General features: G+C 45.7%; 1 protein-coding gene across 4 annotated transcripts in view; it reads left to right on the top strand.

Annotated features, from left to right (window-relative positions):
* The window catches only part of Cpxm2 (carboxypeptidase X 2 (M14 family)), a 122079-nt gene that overhangs the window by 25272 nt on the left and 76948 nt on the right, over nucleotides 1-19859 (top strand). For 3 of the 4 annotated variants that reach the window (XM_006508034.4, NM_018867.5, XM_006508033.4), the window contains exon 3: nucleotides 1033-1142. In XM_006508034.4, the coding sequence (XP_006508097.1) occupies nucleotides 1033-1142 (110 nt within the window). Of the gene's footprint in view, nucleotides 1-1032; nucleotides 1143-19859 lie in introns of those variants that run through there. The other variant, XM_011241864.1, reaches the window with a different exon arrangement.

Raw genomic sequence — 19859 nt, 5'->3', positions numbered from 1 at the left:
TAAATCCACTGCACAGCTCTGGCACCTCTTGGTGGCTTGCCTCAGGTCTCAATGTGCCAGTTTTTACTTTTGAGATGTTAAGGGAGGACTATGTGGTGACTTGGCTCCTGGTGGGTCTGAATGTGTCTGTCTGCAGTGTGTGAGTGGACCTTCTCATTCAGGTGCCCACAGACTCCCTATCATCTCACTAGACCCCTCCAACCTAAGACTCACATGACCTTTTGCGGAGTCTGTAGACATGTCCCCAGTGAGCCTTTGATTCCAGTTCCTCAGTGACTGTTGTGTTTGATGCTTGAAGTTGTCTGATATTTCTGGTGGAAATAGACTTGATTCTCATTTACTTGACTGTTGTTTTTCTTCTTCAAGTCAAATGATAAGGATGCTCTGTCGCTACATGTTTCTTATGGGGCATGATGGCAGGTCAGTGGGTGAGAGAGTAGTAGCCTAGCCTAGGAGACCCTGGGTCCAGGCTCTGCTGCCATCAATGCTGTCATGTGTAGGGATGGCGGTCTAGACTTGGGCAGTCATGGGCTGGCATTAATTTCAGGGTCAAGCTGTGCTCACGAGCTGATCTCACGGCTACACAATCTGCCAAGAAATAAGACAATAGCTGGTTTCTATTTATGTTGCTTTACTCATTACCATGCACGACAGAGGCCAGAGTTGCTGAAGAAAATCAACAAGTCCTGATTAATTTGCAGAGCTCAAGCATGGGATTTGTTGGAAGATTTCTACCCAGTGTCATTCTCTGACCGAGGGGCCTTAATTGCAAATGGCATCAAACAGCAGCAAGGCCAGCGGCAGAGAACAGATCTGAGAGCCCGAATATTCAGAAAGCAAACTACTGACAGAGAACCGGGAAGCCATTCACGGTTGCACTGATCTAATCTGTCTGAAATATGGGGCGTGCCAGAGCAAGGGGCCATGATGGTGGCTTGGGAGGTCATCTTGGGAAGAAAGCACATGACCACTTCTGAAAGGCAGACATTCATTTCCTTTGTCTTTGTTTCTAACAAGCCCTGTTCTTGCCAGGTTGCCCACCTCTTGGTCTGGAAACATTAAAAATCACAGACTTCCAGCTGCATGCCTCCACATCGAAGCGTTATGGCCTGGGAGCCCACCGGGGGAGACTCAACATCCAGGTACCAGTCTCTCAGATGCGTTCTGGTCACACTGCTGATTGGTCTGGACACAGACACAGGGAGGGTTCCCCGGGAGCCTTGGTTGGTGAGTGCATGGCCTGTGCAGGGTGTTAGCTAGTCCTCGAGGAGAGGGTGCACTACAGAACAGGCCTGTGTGCAGAGCATGGGGCGTCTCCAGACAGAAAGCAGGACCAATGAGATAAGGACTTTCCTCTGTCTAGAAATGACAAGAGGAAAATGAAGAGTACTAACAGGCACAGGCATGGCCGAGATGTCCATCACCCAGCAGGGAGGTGGGCTCATCATCCTTCTCCTTGGTACTCACAAGGCCTCCCCGCATCATCCATGCAGTTCCAAAGATTCTCACTGGCTCTCGGGGATGGGGAGATCACATGTGTCCAGAATCTCTCTCTCTCTCTCTCTCTCTCTCTCTCTCTCTCTCTCTCTCTCTCTCTCTCTCTCTCTTTGTCTCTCAGCTGAGCTTCTCCTGCACACCTCCACAAGCCATTCATGACCACAGGACTTTCCTTGCCCAAAGGGAAGTCTCTATAGCACTCAAAGCAATAGCAATCCCACTGAGTCATGGGCTGGGCTCCCCCTCACTGCAGGACTTGGCGTCTGTGACAATGCACAGGTGTTCTCTTACATTCAGGTGTGTGTAATGTTACACTTGGCCCAATCCAGGTGTAGGAGGGACTGTACGTTTAGAGGCTTGAGAGAAAGCCAGGCTTATGGTAGCCTCCACTGGTTCTTAGCCGGTTCTTCTGGGAAGCCCCTTTCTTATGTGCAACCCTGGACAGTCAGTTCTCTTCTGATTCCATTCTTTTCTTTTAGAGGACTCTTTAATTGCCAGGTCTTCTAAAGCTGCTTTTTGAAAGTGGCAGCTGTTAAGAAAGACACATTTGGATGGAGCAATGAGAAAGTGGGGGTGGGGAGATACTATAATAAAAGTGTGTTTTAAGACTGTAAAGATGAACTCTCAGTAATTGACCAGGGAGACCACTACTGAGCTTCAAAGAGCCCCAGGTCCCCGAGGATGAACCCCAGACCTCCAAGGGAGTCACTGTAATCTTTTCTGAGGGCAGAAGTTACTTTTCTTTTCACTGGGAGTTTTTCTGCTCAGGGTTCAAGGGTAGTCTCCATCATGGTGAGAAGATTATGGAGATAGGAGTTTGAGGCAGCTGCTAACATCATGTCCACCATCAGGAAGCAGAGAGCTGACTGCTAGAGCTCAGTTCTCTTTCTGATTTTCATTCTGTCCAGCACTCAGGCCACAGAATAGTGCTGTCTGCATTTAGGGCGGGTCTCCCCACCACAGTTCACCCAGTCCTTCTCAGGTATGCCCAGAGGTCGGTTCCTAGGTGATTCTAGATTACATCAAAGAGTCAATCAAATTAGATGCCATATTTTCATTTCTTAGGAGCCCAGTTCTTGAGCATAAGTCCCACAGGAGAAGGACCTAGTTTATGAATTTTATGTTTATGAATGTTTGTTTATGAATGCTTCAGAGTCCAGAAATGGACACACAATACATGAGGGGCACAGAGACTTGGTTCAGTGTGGCTGCAATGTGACCCTTTCTTGCCATCTCTGGGCCATGCATCAAGTCCCCTCGGAGGACAGTCCTTACCTTCTGGACTTTCTGTCAACTTGGTCTTTCATGCGTAGGGAGTGTAGCCCAGAGATCAGCCCAGATCCCCTCCACTTGACCGGCTGTGTGAGGATAGAGAAAGGACGGGTTAGAAAGCACATAAGTGCTGTCTGTCTCCATGGGAATTTTTTTTCCTGAGGTGTTAAATTGTTTACCCTGGAGCCTTTTCCTGAGGAAACCTCTAGAAGTAATGATACAGAGCAGAGCTGCTGCTCTAACCCTTGAGGGAGAAGAGATTTATCTTGACCCACTGTTTAGAACATACGACCATCATGGTGTGGGTAAGGCATTCAGCTGGAGTGACGTGGTCTGTCCATGGCAGTGGGTGCTTGGGCAAGCCTATTCACATCTTGGTGGATCCAGAAGTAAGAGCAGGTCTGGAAACTAGGTTGGCCTAGAACCCTTAAAGACTTCAGTAATTCTCTTTCCAGTAGCAACAGTTAGATATCAAGTATTCAAATATGTGAACCTACAGGGGACAATTCACAATCAGGCCATGGTATACCTCTTTTTGGGGTGGACCAGAGAGGGTAGATCATGGCTCACTGCACATAAGTATGTTTTATTTATGCGTTGTGTGTATGTATATGTATGTAGGGGTACCCATGCATATGTGTGTGAAGGCCAGAGGTCAACACTGAGTGTTTTCCTCAGTCACCCTATACCTTACATATATTTTTTGAGATGGGGTATTTCACTGAACTTAGAGCTTACACATTGGATATACTGGCTGGCCGATAAGCCACAGAGATTCCTCCCTGTTCCTACCTTCCCAGCACTTAAAAAAAATGTGGTAGTAGGGATCACTCAGGTCTTCATGCTCATGTGGTAAGTACTGAGCTACCTTCCTAATCCACTATGTGTGGGCTTTGAGAAGGTTGGCAAAGGCAACTCGCTGACTAGGTCAGGGCAATCCTTTCAGTTCCTACCTTCTGGAGCAAGCACTGCAGGAGTCACGATTTGACAGATCCAGGTGCACAATTAAAGCCCGTTCTCTGAGAATACATCACCCCCACACAACAATTAGAACCACGGTTTAAAAATAGCCACATCTTGTCTCACATATGAGTATTTTGTAGGCGTGTCAAGCTAATGGGATTTTAAGTGTGAGAACCACCAAAGTATCAGAATTAGAAGTTGTATTTCAGTCTGTTTTCTCTTGCATCAGGATTTGAGCAAGGTTAGTCTAGTCCTTCCTTGGCCCAGGGCTCTGAAGGTACACACAGGCCCAGCATCGGGGCCACAGTACACACAGCTTACAGGCTGTGATGTCAAGTTGGCTGTGGGGCTGTAGGTAGCATGCCCATCTTCCAGGATGTTTAATGTTAGTGCAGGAGGGTCCCAGATCTGCTGTGGTCACAGTGTGGTGGCGACTACAGGGAATAAAGGTGAAGGACTACCTCTGCCGAGTCTTCCATACTCCTTAGAACCCACGTGCTCCCTTGAGAAGGGCTTTCTGCTCCAGCCTAATTCAGAAGTTGCAGGAGGAAAGGCTCTCTCACCGTATTCATGATATTCTGGTCCCCAGCAGAGGGAGAGCAGCACTGCCTCCGAGAGCTGTCAGCGCCTCACTCGATGCTTTTTATGCATTATTTAATTTAACACTAACAGCACAGACAAGTACCATTATCCACTCTCTTGACTCATACAAAGCAAATACACAGAGCTTGGAGGGACACAGTGAAGATTTCCCAGGAGAGGCAGCTCATGAATCTAAGCTGCTTGAAATCTCAAATGGTTGCTCCTGGTGATGCCATAAAGTCGTCTGAGCTGCTAGGGGTGGCCCAGGTGTGACATCTGCAGGGATGAGGCATCCAGGACCCCTCTTCCATCCCTGCTCTTGCATCTTCTTTCATCTTGCATCCTCTTTCATCTGGACGCTCTTGCAGCATAACACGTCCTTATTTCCAGGGTGTTCCCTGGACAAATTTGCTGGCAGGTACAGGAGTAAGGTCACTATGGAGTGACATCACTTGGGGTAGACATAGCTTTGCTTTGCATTTGATTTTTGTTTTCCTTCTTTGACATCCATGGGGAATTGATTCAAGAGACCAAAAGGCCCTGGGGGACCCAAGTTCTTCATAGATTTTTTTTTTTAACATAACCTCCCATATCCTCCCAAATATGTTAGACTGGCTCTACATTACTCTCAGTTCTGAATTTGATGTATGTAAGTATGGCTTTAAATTCAGGGAGTAATGACACCCACTCAACATAGTCAGAGTCTGTGTTTGAATGTCTCAGCCCTGTGGCTCTTGAGATGCACAGATGGGAAACAGTGAGTCTGAGGACTGATTAGGTACTGATGGTTTTGATGGCCATGTACTTGCACCTGATGGGAGTATCCTCTGCAGGAGGATGCAGAGACTGTGTGCAGTATAGCCCCTTGTTCCCTAGTCCTTTGGCTGAGGGTGGGTACATCTTCATTTTCACTCATTTCCTTTATGAGTTTTCTCCTTGTTTCCAGAAATCAGCAGCACCCCAGACCTTCCATTGTATATCGTATATCATAAGTGATTCTTTTAAAAGATCACACCAACGCTTTGGCCAGGTTGACCAGTCAGCTATCCCTGGAAATCCCACTAGTTTCTGCTCTCCTAGTGCTGGGGTTACAAGCATGTACCCAGCTTTTCTATGACTTATGTGTACTCAATGAGTCCTTTACCAGCTGAGCTGTCTCTCTAGCCCTATTTCAACTGTCTACAGCAAGTTGCATGCCTGTGCTAATATTTAACTGCTAATTTTTAAAAATTATTTTCAGTTTTATGATTACAGCCATCAATGCCAATACACAGTTTTCACACACACACACACACACACACACACACACACAGAGAGAGAGAGAGAGAGAGAGAGAGAGAGAGAGAGAGAGAGAGAGAGAGAGAGAGAAGATTGTGTTCTGGAGCCAAATGTGAGTAACAATGGCTATGGAACAGGGATTGAGGTTCTTTATACTGTTATGTCCAATATGACAACAGTTTCATGAAATTTTTATAGTATCAGAACAAAGGAATGAATGAAGGGACCTTTTCCCTTTTCAATACATCTCTGGGAACTTTGGATAGGTAGGGTACAGCAAAGCTGGGAAAGCTCTGCTGCAAGCCTCCGGGACTGTCTGACGACACCCTTAGCCTTTGGCTTGGCAGAAGCTGGAGGTCTATTGGTACATGCCAAAGGGGTTTACATCATCATCGTAAAGATGCTAGGTCAAACACAGAGGTGGGCAGTGAGTTGCTGTTAAGGGCGCTAAAGATAGCTCAAGATAGTTTGACCTGGAACATTCCAGCTCTTCACAATCACTGGCAGTTTCAATCAGTGAGTCAGTCTTGCAGAATCTTTAACACAACTACGGCTTTTGTTCCGGAAACTTCTGTTCACAGAGAGTTGCACAGACTTTTGGAATGGCTTCACTGGGGCGGGATTTTCCCTAGGAGCTTGGGTTTTGCAGCCTAAGAGTTTGCAACCAATGAGATTTCACTGGGATACCCCTGCTGCAGGAACAACTGGCTCACTTAAGCAGAGGACTTTGAAAGCATCCCTGTGGTCCAAATTAAGACCCCTTCTTGTGTGTGTGTGTGTGAACATTTTCTGTGAATTTTATAGTATAAGTTTGATGAAGAAACAGGGCTTGTTTTGAATCAGTATATAGGGATCAGATTTTCCAAAGATGTGAAAAAGAGAAGCAGTTATCAGTCTGGGGGAAGTTTGGCCTCTCATAGTGTCACAGTGATTGTCTCTGCTGGACACCCAGGACTTTCCACTGCCTTCCCAGGATGCAATGGTCTCTTTTGCCCCAGAGGAGGCCCAGATTGCCTGGAAATGAGCAGTGCATTCCCAACAAGATCCTGTGAACCAGTCTCCAAAATATGCTCTCATCCTCTGCCTGTGGTTAGTCTTAGGTGTAACCGCACGTTGCAAGGATTCTTTTCCTGGGAGATGTAAACCCTGTGTGCCCCTCTTCTTGAGGTCTCAGTGACAAACCAAAGTATGGTTCCACTGAAATTTGCCCTGGGGAAGCAGTGATTTTATTGGGCTTACTTACATAACATAGGCGTCAGAGTTTGTTCTTATCAACTTGGCACAAACCTAGACATACCTGAGAATTGAGCCTTGCTTCCATCACATTTGCCTGTGGGCATTTTTTGATTGACGATTGATGTGTAAGGGTCTATCTAGCTCACGGTAGGCAGTGCTACCCCTGGACAGGTGGGCCTGGGCTGTATAAGAAAGGCTGCAGAGAGAGTCAGGGGAAGCAAGCTAGTAAGTAGCCATCCTTTGCTGATTTCTGCTTCAAGCTCCAGTCTTAGCTTCCCTCCACAAAAAATATACAACCTATAAGGTAAAATGGACCCATTTTCCCCCAAGTAGCTTTTGGTTGTGTTTTATCAAAGCAACAGAAAGCAAACTTGTACAATAGGTGAGCGGACACTTTCAGGAGTGTGGGGGACCACAAAGAAGCTGCACTACAAAAAACCTCTCCCCAGCAGGGACTAAGGCTTCTTTCCAGCCACTGAGGTGGATGGATGCTCCTCCATTAACCTTCCCTGGCCTTCATAACTGTAACACCTCTGAGGTCACGAGCAATCAGGTTAGAAATGCATACAAATGGCTGTGGGAATGACTGGCATTCTTTGCCCCTTCCTCACACACCTCCCACCCTCCAACCGTCCCCCAGTATGCCCAGAGAATGCCAACAGTGCACTGGCCTGATTGAGATTGGCTCTTACAAGCAAGCATGGCGTCTCTGATAAAGATGTTGGCTGTTTTGCTTAGAGACCCACACTGTGCAACACCTGGTGCTCAGGTGAGGCATCCAACAGCGGCTCACCACCTGGCTCATCCCCAAAGCATCCTTTGATGGCTCTTCAGAGCTTTACTGGGGCTGGTAAACTATGGTACCCCTGCCTAAGTGACTTGTCCCACAGTTGAAGTGTCAGGTGTTTCTGGAGCAGGAGAGGCCTGAGCAGGTTAACACAATTGCCATCCCAAGTGCTGCTTTTCTGAACCACCTTGTAGACTTTAAGGAGGACTGTCTCCCCCATAGCCTGCAGCCTACAGGCAGCCCAGGAGAGCTCTGATTGGGAGCCAACACAAAACCGTCAACTTACTTAAAACACAAGATTTTCTTTTTTGCAATTTTGTTTGTAACTCAACTGCATGGTTCTTGGGTGTGACCTTCGTAGATGTCATTATCATATCACAGTGTCTTGCGTGTGGGACACAGGTTGGACACCTCTGGGTTTAATGTGTGGCTCAAGACAATTCTTTGTCCAATATGTCTCAGAGGAGCCAAAAGATTGGAGGTCCCTGCTGGTTTTTTTTTCCCCTAAGATTTATCCATTTATTTTATGTATATGAGTACACTGTAGCTGTCTTCAGACACACCAGAAGAAGGCATCAGACCCCATTACAGATGATTGTGAGCCACCATGTGGTTGCTGGGAATTAAACTCAGGACCTGTGGAGGAGCAGTCAGTGCTCTTAACCGCTGAGTCCCAGGAGGTCCCCGATTTAAGGTTATAGTTAGCAACTGTTGACATATGCACATGAACAGAGGAAGGGAGCATTTGAAAGCATGGTTCTTGGACTCCGGAGGCACTGCAGCTCCTGTAGTGGTAGGAAAGCTGGCCTCGGATCAGAGCTTGCATGAAAGGGACAATGTTTTGAGATCATAAGAAGAGCATGGTATGTAACAGTTATATTGTGATGGCTTAGTCACAGTGTTTGGCACTTGGTGGCCTGTCTTGTCTGACCCTCAAGTGACCATTTCCCTTTCATGTAACAGAGTGCCTGTAGGTGTTGAGCCCCAGGGTCGGTGCTGTAGTACTGCTTTCAAGGTGCTCACAGAGCATCTTCAAGAAGATATTGGGGTCCAGTTGTGGGATCTGCCCTTTTTACTTGAAGTGATGATGAGCTAAGGCACACAGTGTCTATGTACCCTTGGGTCAGGAAGGCAGGTGTAGATTACTGACTGAGATTTTTTTTCAGTATTACATTCATTTATTTATGGATGTGTGAGGCCAGGGGCAACGTGCAGGGTTACTCTCCTTCCATCATGTAGGTCCTAGGGATTGAACTTGGGTCACCAGGCTTGGCACTAAGCACCTTTACCTGCTGAACCATCTTGCCAGGCCTTAAATGGGTTCTATCTGGGTGTGATAATCACATGGCTGGACTCATCCCTCATACTGCGGCTCTGTAGCTCCATAAGTTTTGGTGCCAATGCACCCAAAGCCTCACCTCTCCCCCAGAGCCTCACCTCTCCCCCAGAGCCTCACCTCTCCCCAGAGCCTCACCTCTCCCAGCTGGTAGACCTCACTTGTCGTGGGAGGAAGAACCTGGAGATGGAGTTCTCTGCAGTTTTCCTACTGCAAGTTCCATGGCTGCCCATGGCTGGACCTTTGACTCCAAAGCTTGCCTGATCCTTTAGCCCTGACTCAGTTTCATGGTGCTCAGCCTCTGTTGGTTTCTGGTAATAGGCTAGCCATATGAAACTTACTGCGACTCCACAAGCCTTCCTGGGGGTTGCTGTGTCCTGGGGCTGGTGTGTCCTGGGGGCTGCTGAGGCAAAAATAATCCCAGGGAGGCTCATTCCTGAATCAAGGCATGCCATCCGTCTGTTCCCATGAAGGGATTTTATTGTGTATCTGGCTTCAAGCAGCAGTCTGGGACACACCGCTAGGTGCCAAAAACACTGGAATTTGGGGAATTTGGATTTTTATGGTAATAACAGAACTGAATATTTTCAACGATGACTCCCTTGGAAAATTCAAATGAGTATTTATCATAATGATGGCCACACACTTCTTATTTTCTTCCAAAGAAATGTCTACTGTGGTTTGGCACTATAGCACACACCTGGGGTCTCAGATCTGGGAGGCAGAAGGATCAGGGGTTCAAGACCATATTTGGCAGCACAGTGAGTTTGAGGCCAGGCTTCACTATATGGGAAGGGGGGAAGGAAAATAATCAGAGGGGGAAGAACAAGAGGTCAGAGATGGGGTGAGTGGTGAAAAGTACCTGCTACTCCACTGGCAGAGGACCTAGGTTTTGGCTCCTATCGGGCAGCTCACAACCACTGTAACTCTAGTTCTAGGAGATCTGATGCCCTCTCTGGACTCTGAGAACATCTGCATATACATGGTATACACATAGGAACACAGGCACACACATACACATAAAATCTTCACATAAGTGGTAGAAGAAGCAACTTCCATTGTGAATTCAGGGGCTGCTAGAGGCTGACCTGGACCATACAGGACCCTGTCTGAAGAAGAGGAGGAGAAGAAGGAAGAGGAAGAGGAGGAAAAAGAAGAGAGGAGTAAGAAAAGGAGGTAGAATCGAAGAAAGGGGAAGGAGGAGCTAGTTTTCATTGTGAACGCATTCTACAGGACAGTAAGGTGAGCAAGGTTAGTGGCAATTAATCGAATATTTTAAAACAACTTATAGGAAGGGCTTAAAAACATGTCTGATTAAAACAAATTTCCTGTGAGGTTTCAGACATGCCATTTGCTCGGATCTGTTCTTCACACATTGTATATTTACATGAATCTTTTATGCTCTATCTACTGCAAAGATGCACGCCATGTACTGTGTCAGTTAAAAGGGAAAGCCAAGGTACAAGCAGATGCTAAGAAGAATGTAATAGATGTAATTAGACCATGACAGAACAAGAGGAGAGGTAGAGAGAAATAGAAATAATGACTTCAGCACTGCCCAGAGGAGGGAGACCATAGGGACTTCCTAAACAACATAGAGAATTAAGTAAGTTACATGAACTTAACTGCAAAAGAGATAGATATTTGAAATGTATATAGGAAAGATGAACTTCAACCAAAGAAATGGGTCACTAGCTGAAGGAACCGCAAAATCCCAAAATGGAATACCTAAGTCGAGGTGATGACTCATTGAGAGAGCACTTGTCAACAAGCTAGATGAACCAAGATCCACTGCTGGCAGGACAGTTACGGCATAGCCAGGAAGTACATGTAGTCACTAGTTGTAGGGGGTTCAGCCATAAAATGGAATGAATTTTGTTTACTCCCCTGGTACCTTCCCTTCTGTGATGGACAGTGTATAGATTATTTAACATAAGGAATATGTAACCATCCAACAGTCCTCTCCTAGGGACTCTATTTCAATCCCATTTTACACACAGACTGTACTATGTTGGAAGGAATGAAAATAATCCTAAAGAGACCCATGTAGCCCTCCCCCGCTTTGGATGTCAAGACCATTGAGATGATGGACCAAAAGAAACTGGTCATTTTCCAGGAGAGTTGAGCTGGGAGAATGAAAAGGCTGAGATCTGGTGCCAGCCAGAGGGGGAATTTGTCTCCCAGGAAGAGATCTCACAAAGTTATGCCAGCTTGTCAGAACACCTTGAGGGAAAGGCTAGAGCCTAGACAACCGTGGGTTAGTGATGGTTGAGACCACACCTTGGCTTTAGAGACCAGGGTTTGGACTGCATGGGGTGTTTTGCTTATAGGCATCTGAAAGTATTTTGGTTTATTTTTTAAGGATTTATTTTTATATCTGTGTTATTGTATTTGTCACATGTGTGTAGGCAAATCTCAGAGGCCAGAAAGGGTGTTGGATTCCCCAGGAGATGGAGATAGAGGCAGTGGTAAGCCTATAACAAGACGGGTGCTGGGAACTGATAAACTCTGTAAGAGCAACAAGTGCTCTTAACAGATGCGCCATCTCTCCAGCCCCAGGCACCTTATGCCACTTAGCTGCACTAATCAGAGGGACCACTAATGCTTGCAAGTTATCACCCCGCCCACCACCAAAGAAAGTCACCGTTTCTTCTTATTTTGCCCTCTCAAACCTACTTTAAAATGTAACTATCATTTCCCTCTGTTTTGCGTATAAAAAGCTCTGGGCTGTGTCTGCTGAACAGCAGCTGTAAGTCTATTATCTTAGAAATGCTAAATGGTTACAGTCATGTGGCTATGGCTTTTTAATTTGCTTCCAGATGTTTCCCCACAGAGGTGGCTGAGGGTAGCGGGAGATACAGCTCGGTGATTTCATTCCAGAGTGAGTCGCTTTCCATAAAGGCCACCAAGCAAAGCACTTCACATAATGCCTAGCCTGCAGGAGGTTTCTGTAGACTCCAGGAATGAAGGAAAATGTAGGAGAGGTTCCCTTTTCTCCACTCTACTTCTGTGTACCTTTCATGTGCTTTGAAAATCAAATGTGCATTTTTATACATCGTTTCCAGAATCAAGATACAGAAGTCAGTCAGCATTGAGAGGGCAACCACAGGGAATAGAAAGGTGACTTCTGTCAGCACTTTCCATGCTTCACCCCATCCCAGACTGCCACGGCGCTGGGGATGGGCAATGACTTTCAAATGCTTTTAATTGGTCCTTGGGGAATTTAAGTGCTAGTAAATAATGTGTACATATTGATAAGTATTAGTTTCAAACTTTTGGCTGTGTCTTTGGGTTCTGGCTATGGAAGATACTTCCTTAATATTTATAAGTATGGTCAACCCTTTTCAAACATTCAATAAAAATGTTATCATGTTATTATCATTATTTTATTATATTGTGTGTGTGTGTGTGTGTGTGTGTGAGCGCGCGCGCATGCTCACATGTAAAGGTCAGAGGACAACTTTTGGGAGTTAATTCTCTCCTTTCACCATGGGTTGCAGGTATGAAACTCAGGGCATCAGGCGAGTGTGCTTGCTTTTGGAGCCATCTTGCTGGCTGGCCCCAATGTGTCAATTTTGTAACAGATCTATATTAAAAGTTTTCCTTTTAACAGCTGCTTAAATATTACTTCCTACCGAGCCAATAAATATAATTCTGAGCCATGAAAGTTCATTTTATCTATCTTTTGACCTTTGTTTTCCTAGAATTGCTTACGTTATTGAAAAGGTCCCTCCTCCACTTTGTACCGGTCTCTGAAACAGCTTCAGCATACTTCTCTATAACGCTGAGGTCCTGAGTGTTTTTAGCCAGCTTTTGCTTTCTGTTTTTCTGTGGACATCTTTTCAGGAGCCCTGTGTTGCTCACTGACTCATCTGTACATCTACTACCATGAAGCTCCATCAGTCTGAGAATCCTCTTATGTGCTAGAAACCGGAAGAGCTCAAGCTTACCTCTGTGCTCTGGAAATGAAGGCTTTCTCCTTCAGGACCCCACCACGATGCCCAGAGCAAGGGGCTAATAGCCCTCCTAATACAGCTCTCTGATGGGCAATTGGTTTCAGCTCCTTTCTCCCTGGCATCCAATATTCTAATTTTTGTCTAACTACACCCTCTAGTAATTTAATGGAAATGATACATGAGTAATGAAGTTTGGGGGAGATGATTGTGAGGATCAGAGAACCCACCTCCATACTCATAATAAAAAGCACTAGTAGCAAGCATGCGGCAGTTTATTTTACAAGGTTGGGTACTGTACTGGCTAGTTTTGTGTCAACTTGACACAGCTGGAGTTATCACAGAGAAAGGAGCTTCAGTTGAGGAAATGCCTCCATGAGATCCAACTGTAAGGCATTTTCTCAATTAGTGATCAAGGGGGAAAGGCCCCTTGTGGGTGGGACCATCTCAGGGCTGGTAGTCTTGGTTCTATAAGAAAGCAGGCTGAGCAAGCCAGGTGAGGCAAGCCAGTAAAGAACATCCCTCCATGGCCTCTGCATCAGCTCCTGCTTCCTGACCTGCTTGAGTTCCAGTCCTGGCTTCCTTGGTGATGAACAGCAGTATGGAAGTGTAAGCCGAATAAACCCTTTCCTCCCCAACTTGTTTCTTGGTCATGATGTTTGTGCAGGAATAGAAACCCCGACTAAGACAAATTGGTACCAGAAGTGGGGTATTCCTGTGACAACCTGACCATGTTTTGGGGAGGACTGTGGAAGGACTTTGGAACTTTGGGCTTGAAGATCCATCCATTGTTAAGACCTCTGTCGGATGTTGTGTAGGAGCTTGGAAGATAATGTTGAGAACACTGCAGAAGTTGGAGCTCTGGTGTGTGAAATTTCAGAGGGAAAATTAAAGACTCTTTTCAGGGCCATTCCTGTTTTGATTGTGAAGATTCTGTAGTTCTGGTTAGCTGGGGCTGAAGAATCAGCTGTGATTAACAAGATACCAGAACTACTAAAGCAAAAAACTTTGCATTACTGGGACTATTGATGCTGGTTAGCTGGAGCTAAGAAATTAGCGGTGATTAAGAAGAGACCAGCATCATTGAGGTGACATCTTCTGGGAAGTATTTTCTGAAAGCACAGTGGCTGTGTTCCAGATATAGCCAAAGTTGTACCTTGTGCTGTGGCTGGACTTGGTAATGTGTAAGGGTCACCCAGGTGGTACTGGTTTTGAAGGCATGAAGGAGTTGAGCAGAGCAGCTGAGGCTTGGCACAGTGAGAGGCCATGGAAGGCCATTGGTGAAAGTGCAGCCTCAGTTGCAATTGATGGCCCAGGACTGAAGGGGTCATGCAGTGTTTTGGAGATGCCAGTACCATGAGATGACCACCAAGAGCAGCAGCAGCAGTGGAGTACAGGCATCTGGAGCCTAGAGGATGACTCGTGTGCTACAAAGGGCCTGGCTGGAGAAGTGACCCAAGCCCTTGGAGGAGCCCAGAAGATCGTGAGTTGGATCCCAGACATTGGACAGTTGGAGATTGACTTTTGCTTTTGATTGTGACTGTGCCCTGATATTTTCCCTCTTGAAGAAAGAAACTGTTTTAGTGGAGCCCACAGTTAAGAGACTTTTAATTGTAAAAAGACTTTGGATTTTAAAAGAGATGGATATTTTAAAGAGATTGAAATTTTAAGCATATGTAAAGACTGTGGGACTTTTAAAGTTATTTAGAATGGGGATGAATAAGATTGTAAGGGTTGAGGCTTACTAGTGATGTTTTTGTGTGTCAAGTTGACAAGGGGTCAATTGTACTGGCTAGTTTTGTGTCAACTTGACACAGCTGGAGTTATCACAGAGAAAGGAGCTTCAGTTGAGGAAATGCCTCCATGAGATCCAACTGTAAGGCATTTTCTCAATTAGTGATCAAGGGGGAAAGGCCCCTTGTGGGTGGGACCATCTCAGGGCTGGTAGTCTTGGTTCTATAAGAAAGCAGGCTGAGCAAGCCAGGTGAGGCAAGCCAGTAAAGAACATCCCTCCATGGCCTCTGCATCAGCTCCTGCTTCCTGACCTGCTTGAGTTCCAGTCCTGGCTTCCTTGGTGATGAACAGCAGTATGGAAGTGTAAGCCGAATAAACCCTTTCCTCCCCAACTTGTTTCTTGGTCATGATGTTTGTGCAGGAATAGAAACCCCGACTAAGACAGGTACCAACCCAGGTAGAGAGGCAGGTGCTCTGACTGAGTGCAGAGAACACTTTTTAAAAATCCTGAATACAGGCCCCTCCCTCCTTAACCTCACTGGCTGAGTCATGGTGGAGAGGGGAGGTTACAACATTAATATCACATGTCATGTTGGTCTAGTTCTCAACAAAGATCATACCTGAGTTTATCTATTTCACCTCTTATTTATTTTAAAGCCTTTACGTTTATGACCTGGTCCATCTGCAGGCTGCTAGGTGTGTGGCTAGACCTAACATTTAGGAAGCTGGCTCTATTAATAATCTTTTATGCCAAATTACTAGTTTGGGTGGGGGGCAGCTAGACCAGCAGGTGTTAGTAGGGTCCCAAGCTTTTTGTTCATTTGTAATTGAACCTAAGCTTAAGAGAGTCTTGTTTTGAAAAATGGGTCATAATGTTTTTATTTCTTATGCGAATGAATCTAAAAGTGTGTTTATTATCCTATCATAATGGATAGACTGTTAGGCAGAGCCTAAAATTCTAGGATGAGAAATCTTTAGAGGACCTAGAATCTCATAGCTGGTCAAGGATGAGAAGAATGGAGCTGGCTGTCTCACTCCTGTGTGTGCTGACCTTCCCTGAAACCTGTCACACTCGTCCTCCTAGCCTTGGTGTCTACATAGTCTCTCCATTTTTGTAAATGCTGCTGTTGAGAATTCTGGCAGCATCTTTGTTCTATATTCTTTGCTTTTGTTTTTGTGTGCATGCATATGTGTGTGCATGCCTGTGTGCACATGTCTGATGTCTTCATATCTGATGGGGTAATGTCTGATGTCTTCCTCAGCCTCCCTTCCCCTTGTTTTCTGAGACAGGGTCTCTCTCAAATTGAACCTGGAGCTTGCTAATTCCACCACACTGACCAGCCCAAGATCCTCAGGGATCTACCTGTCCTACCTCCCCAGAGCCATGCCTAGCTTTTTATGTAGAATTCTGTGACTCAAAGTCAGGTGACAGTGCTTGCCTGACAAGTACTTTATTCACTGACCCATCTCCCAGCCATTCTTCTCTTTGCCTTTTGTGCATTTGTTTCCTGTTCATGCTCGATGCAAGCGCGGCTCCTTCTAGCGGCATCCATTACAGTTTCCTAACAGGCCTTTCTGCTCACCATTGCATTGGTGTTAGCGTTTGGTAGGTCCTAAGTTCGGCTGTACGGTGTTCTCATGCCTGGTAAAGGATAGGAAGAATGAGCTGACTCTGCGTGTGTGTTACATTCCCCAAAACCTGTCATAGTTTCCCTTCTGGCCCTGGGGTCCACATATCTAGGCTTCCTGACTGTTTTTCATGGACACAATTTTTCAGTCACCTGTGGACCACGTTGATTCCCCATGACCACTGGGAAGCCGCTCACGTCAGTCTTGCCCACCTCACCTTCAAGACACCCGCACTCCTCTGAGCTTGTCTGGGGTTGGGTTCTCAGAGGAGTTCTGCTAGTGGGTTGTACTTCTGTCCCCTGCCACAAAGGACCTCTGTCTTTGTATGTTGTGATCTAGGGGACACAATGTCTTTGAATTTTCCCAGAGGCTGAAGCTGTATTTTGTATCTTGTTTTGTTCAGAAGATTTTTGAGGGAAGGAGAAAAGAAAGTGGAAGTGTTTTACCCAGCCCCTGTAGGGAGCCTCTGCCTCTGCCATCTTAAGTGGACCCTGTCAGGCGGTGTCTTTATTACAGACCTCCAGCCACGTTTAACCTTCACAGAATTGAGTCTGTTAGGAGCCTTGCAAATGTCTTGTATAACTTGATTGCCTTGAGAAAATTACATTATTTCTCAACCTATTTGCTGCCTTGTTCACACCATGTTAATGGTGTTTTCCAGACCCGCTTATCCTTGAAGGAATCAAATCTTTTATTTCAGCAACTTCTTACTGAACAATTTTCGAAATGTATTCCTAACTTTTTTATTTTTAGTTTTTCTTCTCAAAATGACATTTATTAGTTAATGCACAGGGAGGTGAGTACAGAGTCAGAGGACAGCATGCAGGGGTCAGGGCTTTTTTTTTTCCCCCCACTCTACCTTGTTGGTCCTGGGGATGGAACTTGGGTCATCAGGCTAGAGGGCAGGCAGGTGCCTTTAACCCCTCAGCCCTTTTGTCAGCTCTCTTTTGTTAGCGTTGTAAACCCAGCGCTGAATGTTCTCATTTTCTTCTGCTTTCTTAGGGGCATTTCACTAATACTGTTTATTGCCCTGTGGAATAATTTGGTGACCTCTCTGGATGCTTGCTTTTGAAGTTCTAATTGATTTTTCAGAGATGGCTATAATTGCCTGGTGAGTCATCTCTACCAGCAGGGTAACACTGTTCTATTTAATTGACTGGTTGCTGTGCCTACAGTGAACTGAGACTGGCAGCAGAAGCAGCGTCCCTAGGCTGGTAAAGCCAGGAACCTCAAATGCAGGTCCAAGCCCTGGTCACCTGATGCTGGCGAGAAGCATGCAGACAGCCCTGGCTCTTAGGATTCTACAGTGTGAGGATCCAAGTTGCCACATCACTCAGGGTTTGTTGGCCTCGCCTTAGACCAGAGTCCAAGGCCTGTGGCTTCACTTGATGCAGGCAACTCTTGGTGTAGCAGTCGCTCTGTGCATTGTAGGTGTTGAGTGACGTCTTTTCCCCTAGATGAAACAGTCCCCAGGGACACCAGACATTGCCACATTACCCTCATCAGGATAGTGTGGACGCGTGTTGAGAATGTTAGATCATGAATCTCCTTTCTTCTGAGCTCATAGCCATTTCCTGGATGGTTTCAGTTGGATGAAAAAGCAATAGCCAGCAATTGGAAGAGGGACACAATTTCCTGGATCCTGTAAAACTTGAAGTAAAGTGCTCACATTGACACCTGTTGCCAGTGCTAACCAAAATCTTCCTGTTTTAAATATTCTGACAACTAACATGTATTGAGCACTGTTTTGTTTTGATGTGTATGATCTGTGTGTGCGTGTGCATGTGTGTATGCTTACCTGTGTGTGTATATGTACATACATGCATGTATGTTTGTGTCTATGCATGTGTTCATACATGTTTGCTTATATGTATGTATGTATGTATGTATGTATGTGCATGTGTGTATATGTGTGCATGTGCTCATGTGTGCGCATGTATGTATGTGTGTATACACATGTATGCATGTATGTGTGTGTGTGTGTGTGTGTATGTGTGTGTGTGTGTGTGTGTGTAGAGGCTGGTGGTTAAATGGGTGGGTGTCTTCCTCTACCTTTCTCTACTTTACATATTAAGACAGTGTCTCTCACAGAACCCAGCACTTACCAACTGGCTAAATGGGGTGCCTGTTGTTTTCCAGGGATCTGCTTGTCTCTACCTCTACCTTAAGCACTAGAATTGCAGACAAACCCACCATGACCAGCTTTTCTGTGGCCACTGAAGACGGAGCTCAGGTCCTTATACTTCACTAACTGAGTTGTCTACTAGCCCTAGTGAGCACTCATTATTTAAATCCACATTTGGTGACGCACATTGCCTCCACACTGACAGATATCTGAAAACCAAGGCCCAGAGCATCTATGCAAACTCTGGAATGTCATCTAGGACTTGTAGCTTGTGGTTCATCCTTGGAGTTCACTCTCTACCAGTATCTGCATGGTGTCTGTCACTATGGTGCCATGAGTAGACTTCAGCCTTCAGTCTGCACTAGTACTTAGGGATGAGGTAAACACGGCTTTCACCTTTTACACTTGCTGGTTCAGCGAAGGTTTGAGGGACTAGATGAATGGAGCTCTGAACGGCAAGTCTCCAGTGCTTTTACGAGAACAGGGGAACCACAACAAAAACATAAGTGCATGCTCTGGTTTCTGGAGAGGGCACAAGTTGTGACATTGTAAGTCATTAATGTGCTGCAAATCTCTGTCATTAGGAGGATAATTGCCTTCTACTGTAGAGAGGAAGTTGCTGTATAATTATAGCCTGAGGGCTGGCATCTCTCCTCCCTGCTGTCTGTCAAGACAAGAAACTGTGATGCAATGCAGCAGGCACAAGGTTTCTTTTGTTGTTGTTGTTGTTGTTTTATTACATATTTTCTTTATATACATTTCAAATTTCAAATGCTATCCCCAAAGTTCCCTATACCCTCCCCCCACCATGCTCCCCTACCCACCCACTCCCACTTCTTGGCCCTGGCATTCCCCTGTACTGGGACATATAAAGTTTGCAATACCAAGGGGCCTCTCTTCCCAGTGATGGCCAACTAGGCCATCTTCTGCTACATATGCAGCTAGAGACACGAGCTCTGGGGGGTACTGGTTAGTTCATATTGTTGTTCTACCTACAGGGTTACAGACCCCTTCAGCTCCTTGAGTACTTTCTCTAGCTCCTTCATTGGAGGCCCTGTGTTCCATCTTATAGATGACTGTGAGCATCCACTCCTGTATTTGTCAGGCACTGGTATAGCCTCATATGAGACAGCTATAACAGGGTCTCTTCAGCAAAATCTTTCTGGCATATGCAATAGTGTCTGGGTTTGGTGGCAGATTATGGGATGGATCCCTGGGTGGGGCAGTCTCTGGATAGTCCATCCTTTAGTCTTAGCTCCAAACCTTGTCTCTGTAACTCCTTTCATGGGTATTTTGTTCCCTATTCTAAGGAGGAACGAAGTATCCACCCATTGGTCTTCCCTCTTCTTGATTTTCTTGTACTTTGCAAATTGTATCTTGGGTGTTATATGTTTCTGGGCTAATATCCACTTATCAGTGAGTGCATATCTAATGACTTCTTTTGTGATTGGGTTACCTCACTAAGGA

This window comes from Mus musculus, chromosome 7, assembly GCF_000001635.26.
Source record: "Mus musculus strain C57BL/6J chromosome 7, GRCm38.p6 C57BL/6J".
Taxonomy (NCBI): domain Eukaryota; kingdom Metazoa; phylum Chordata; class Mammalia; order Rodentia; family Muridae; genus Mus; species Mus musculus.
Note: the sequence above shows the minus strand (reverse complement) of the source record. Positions and strands in the feature narration are given on the sequence as shown.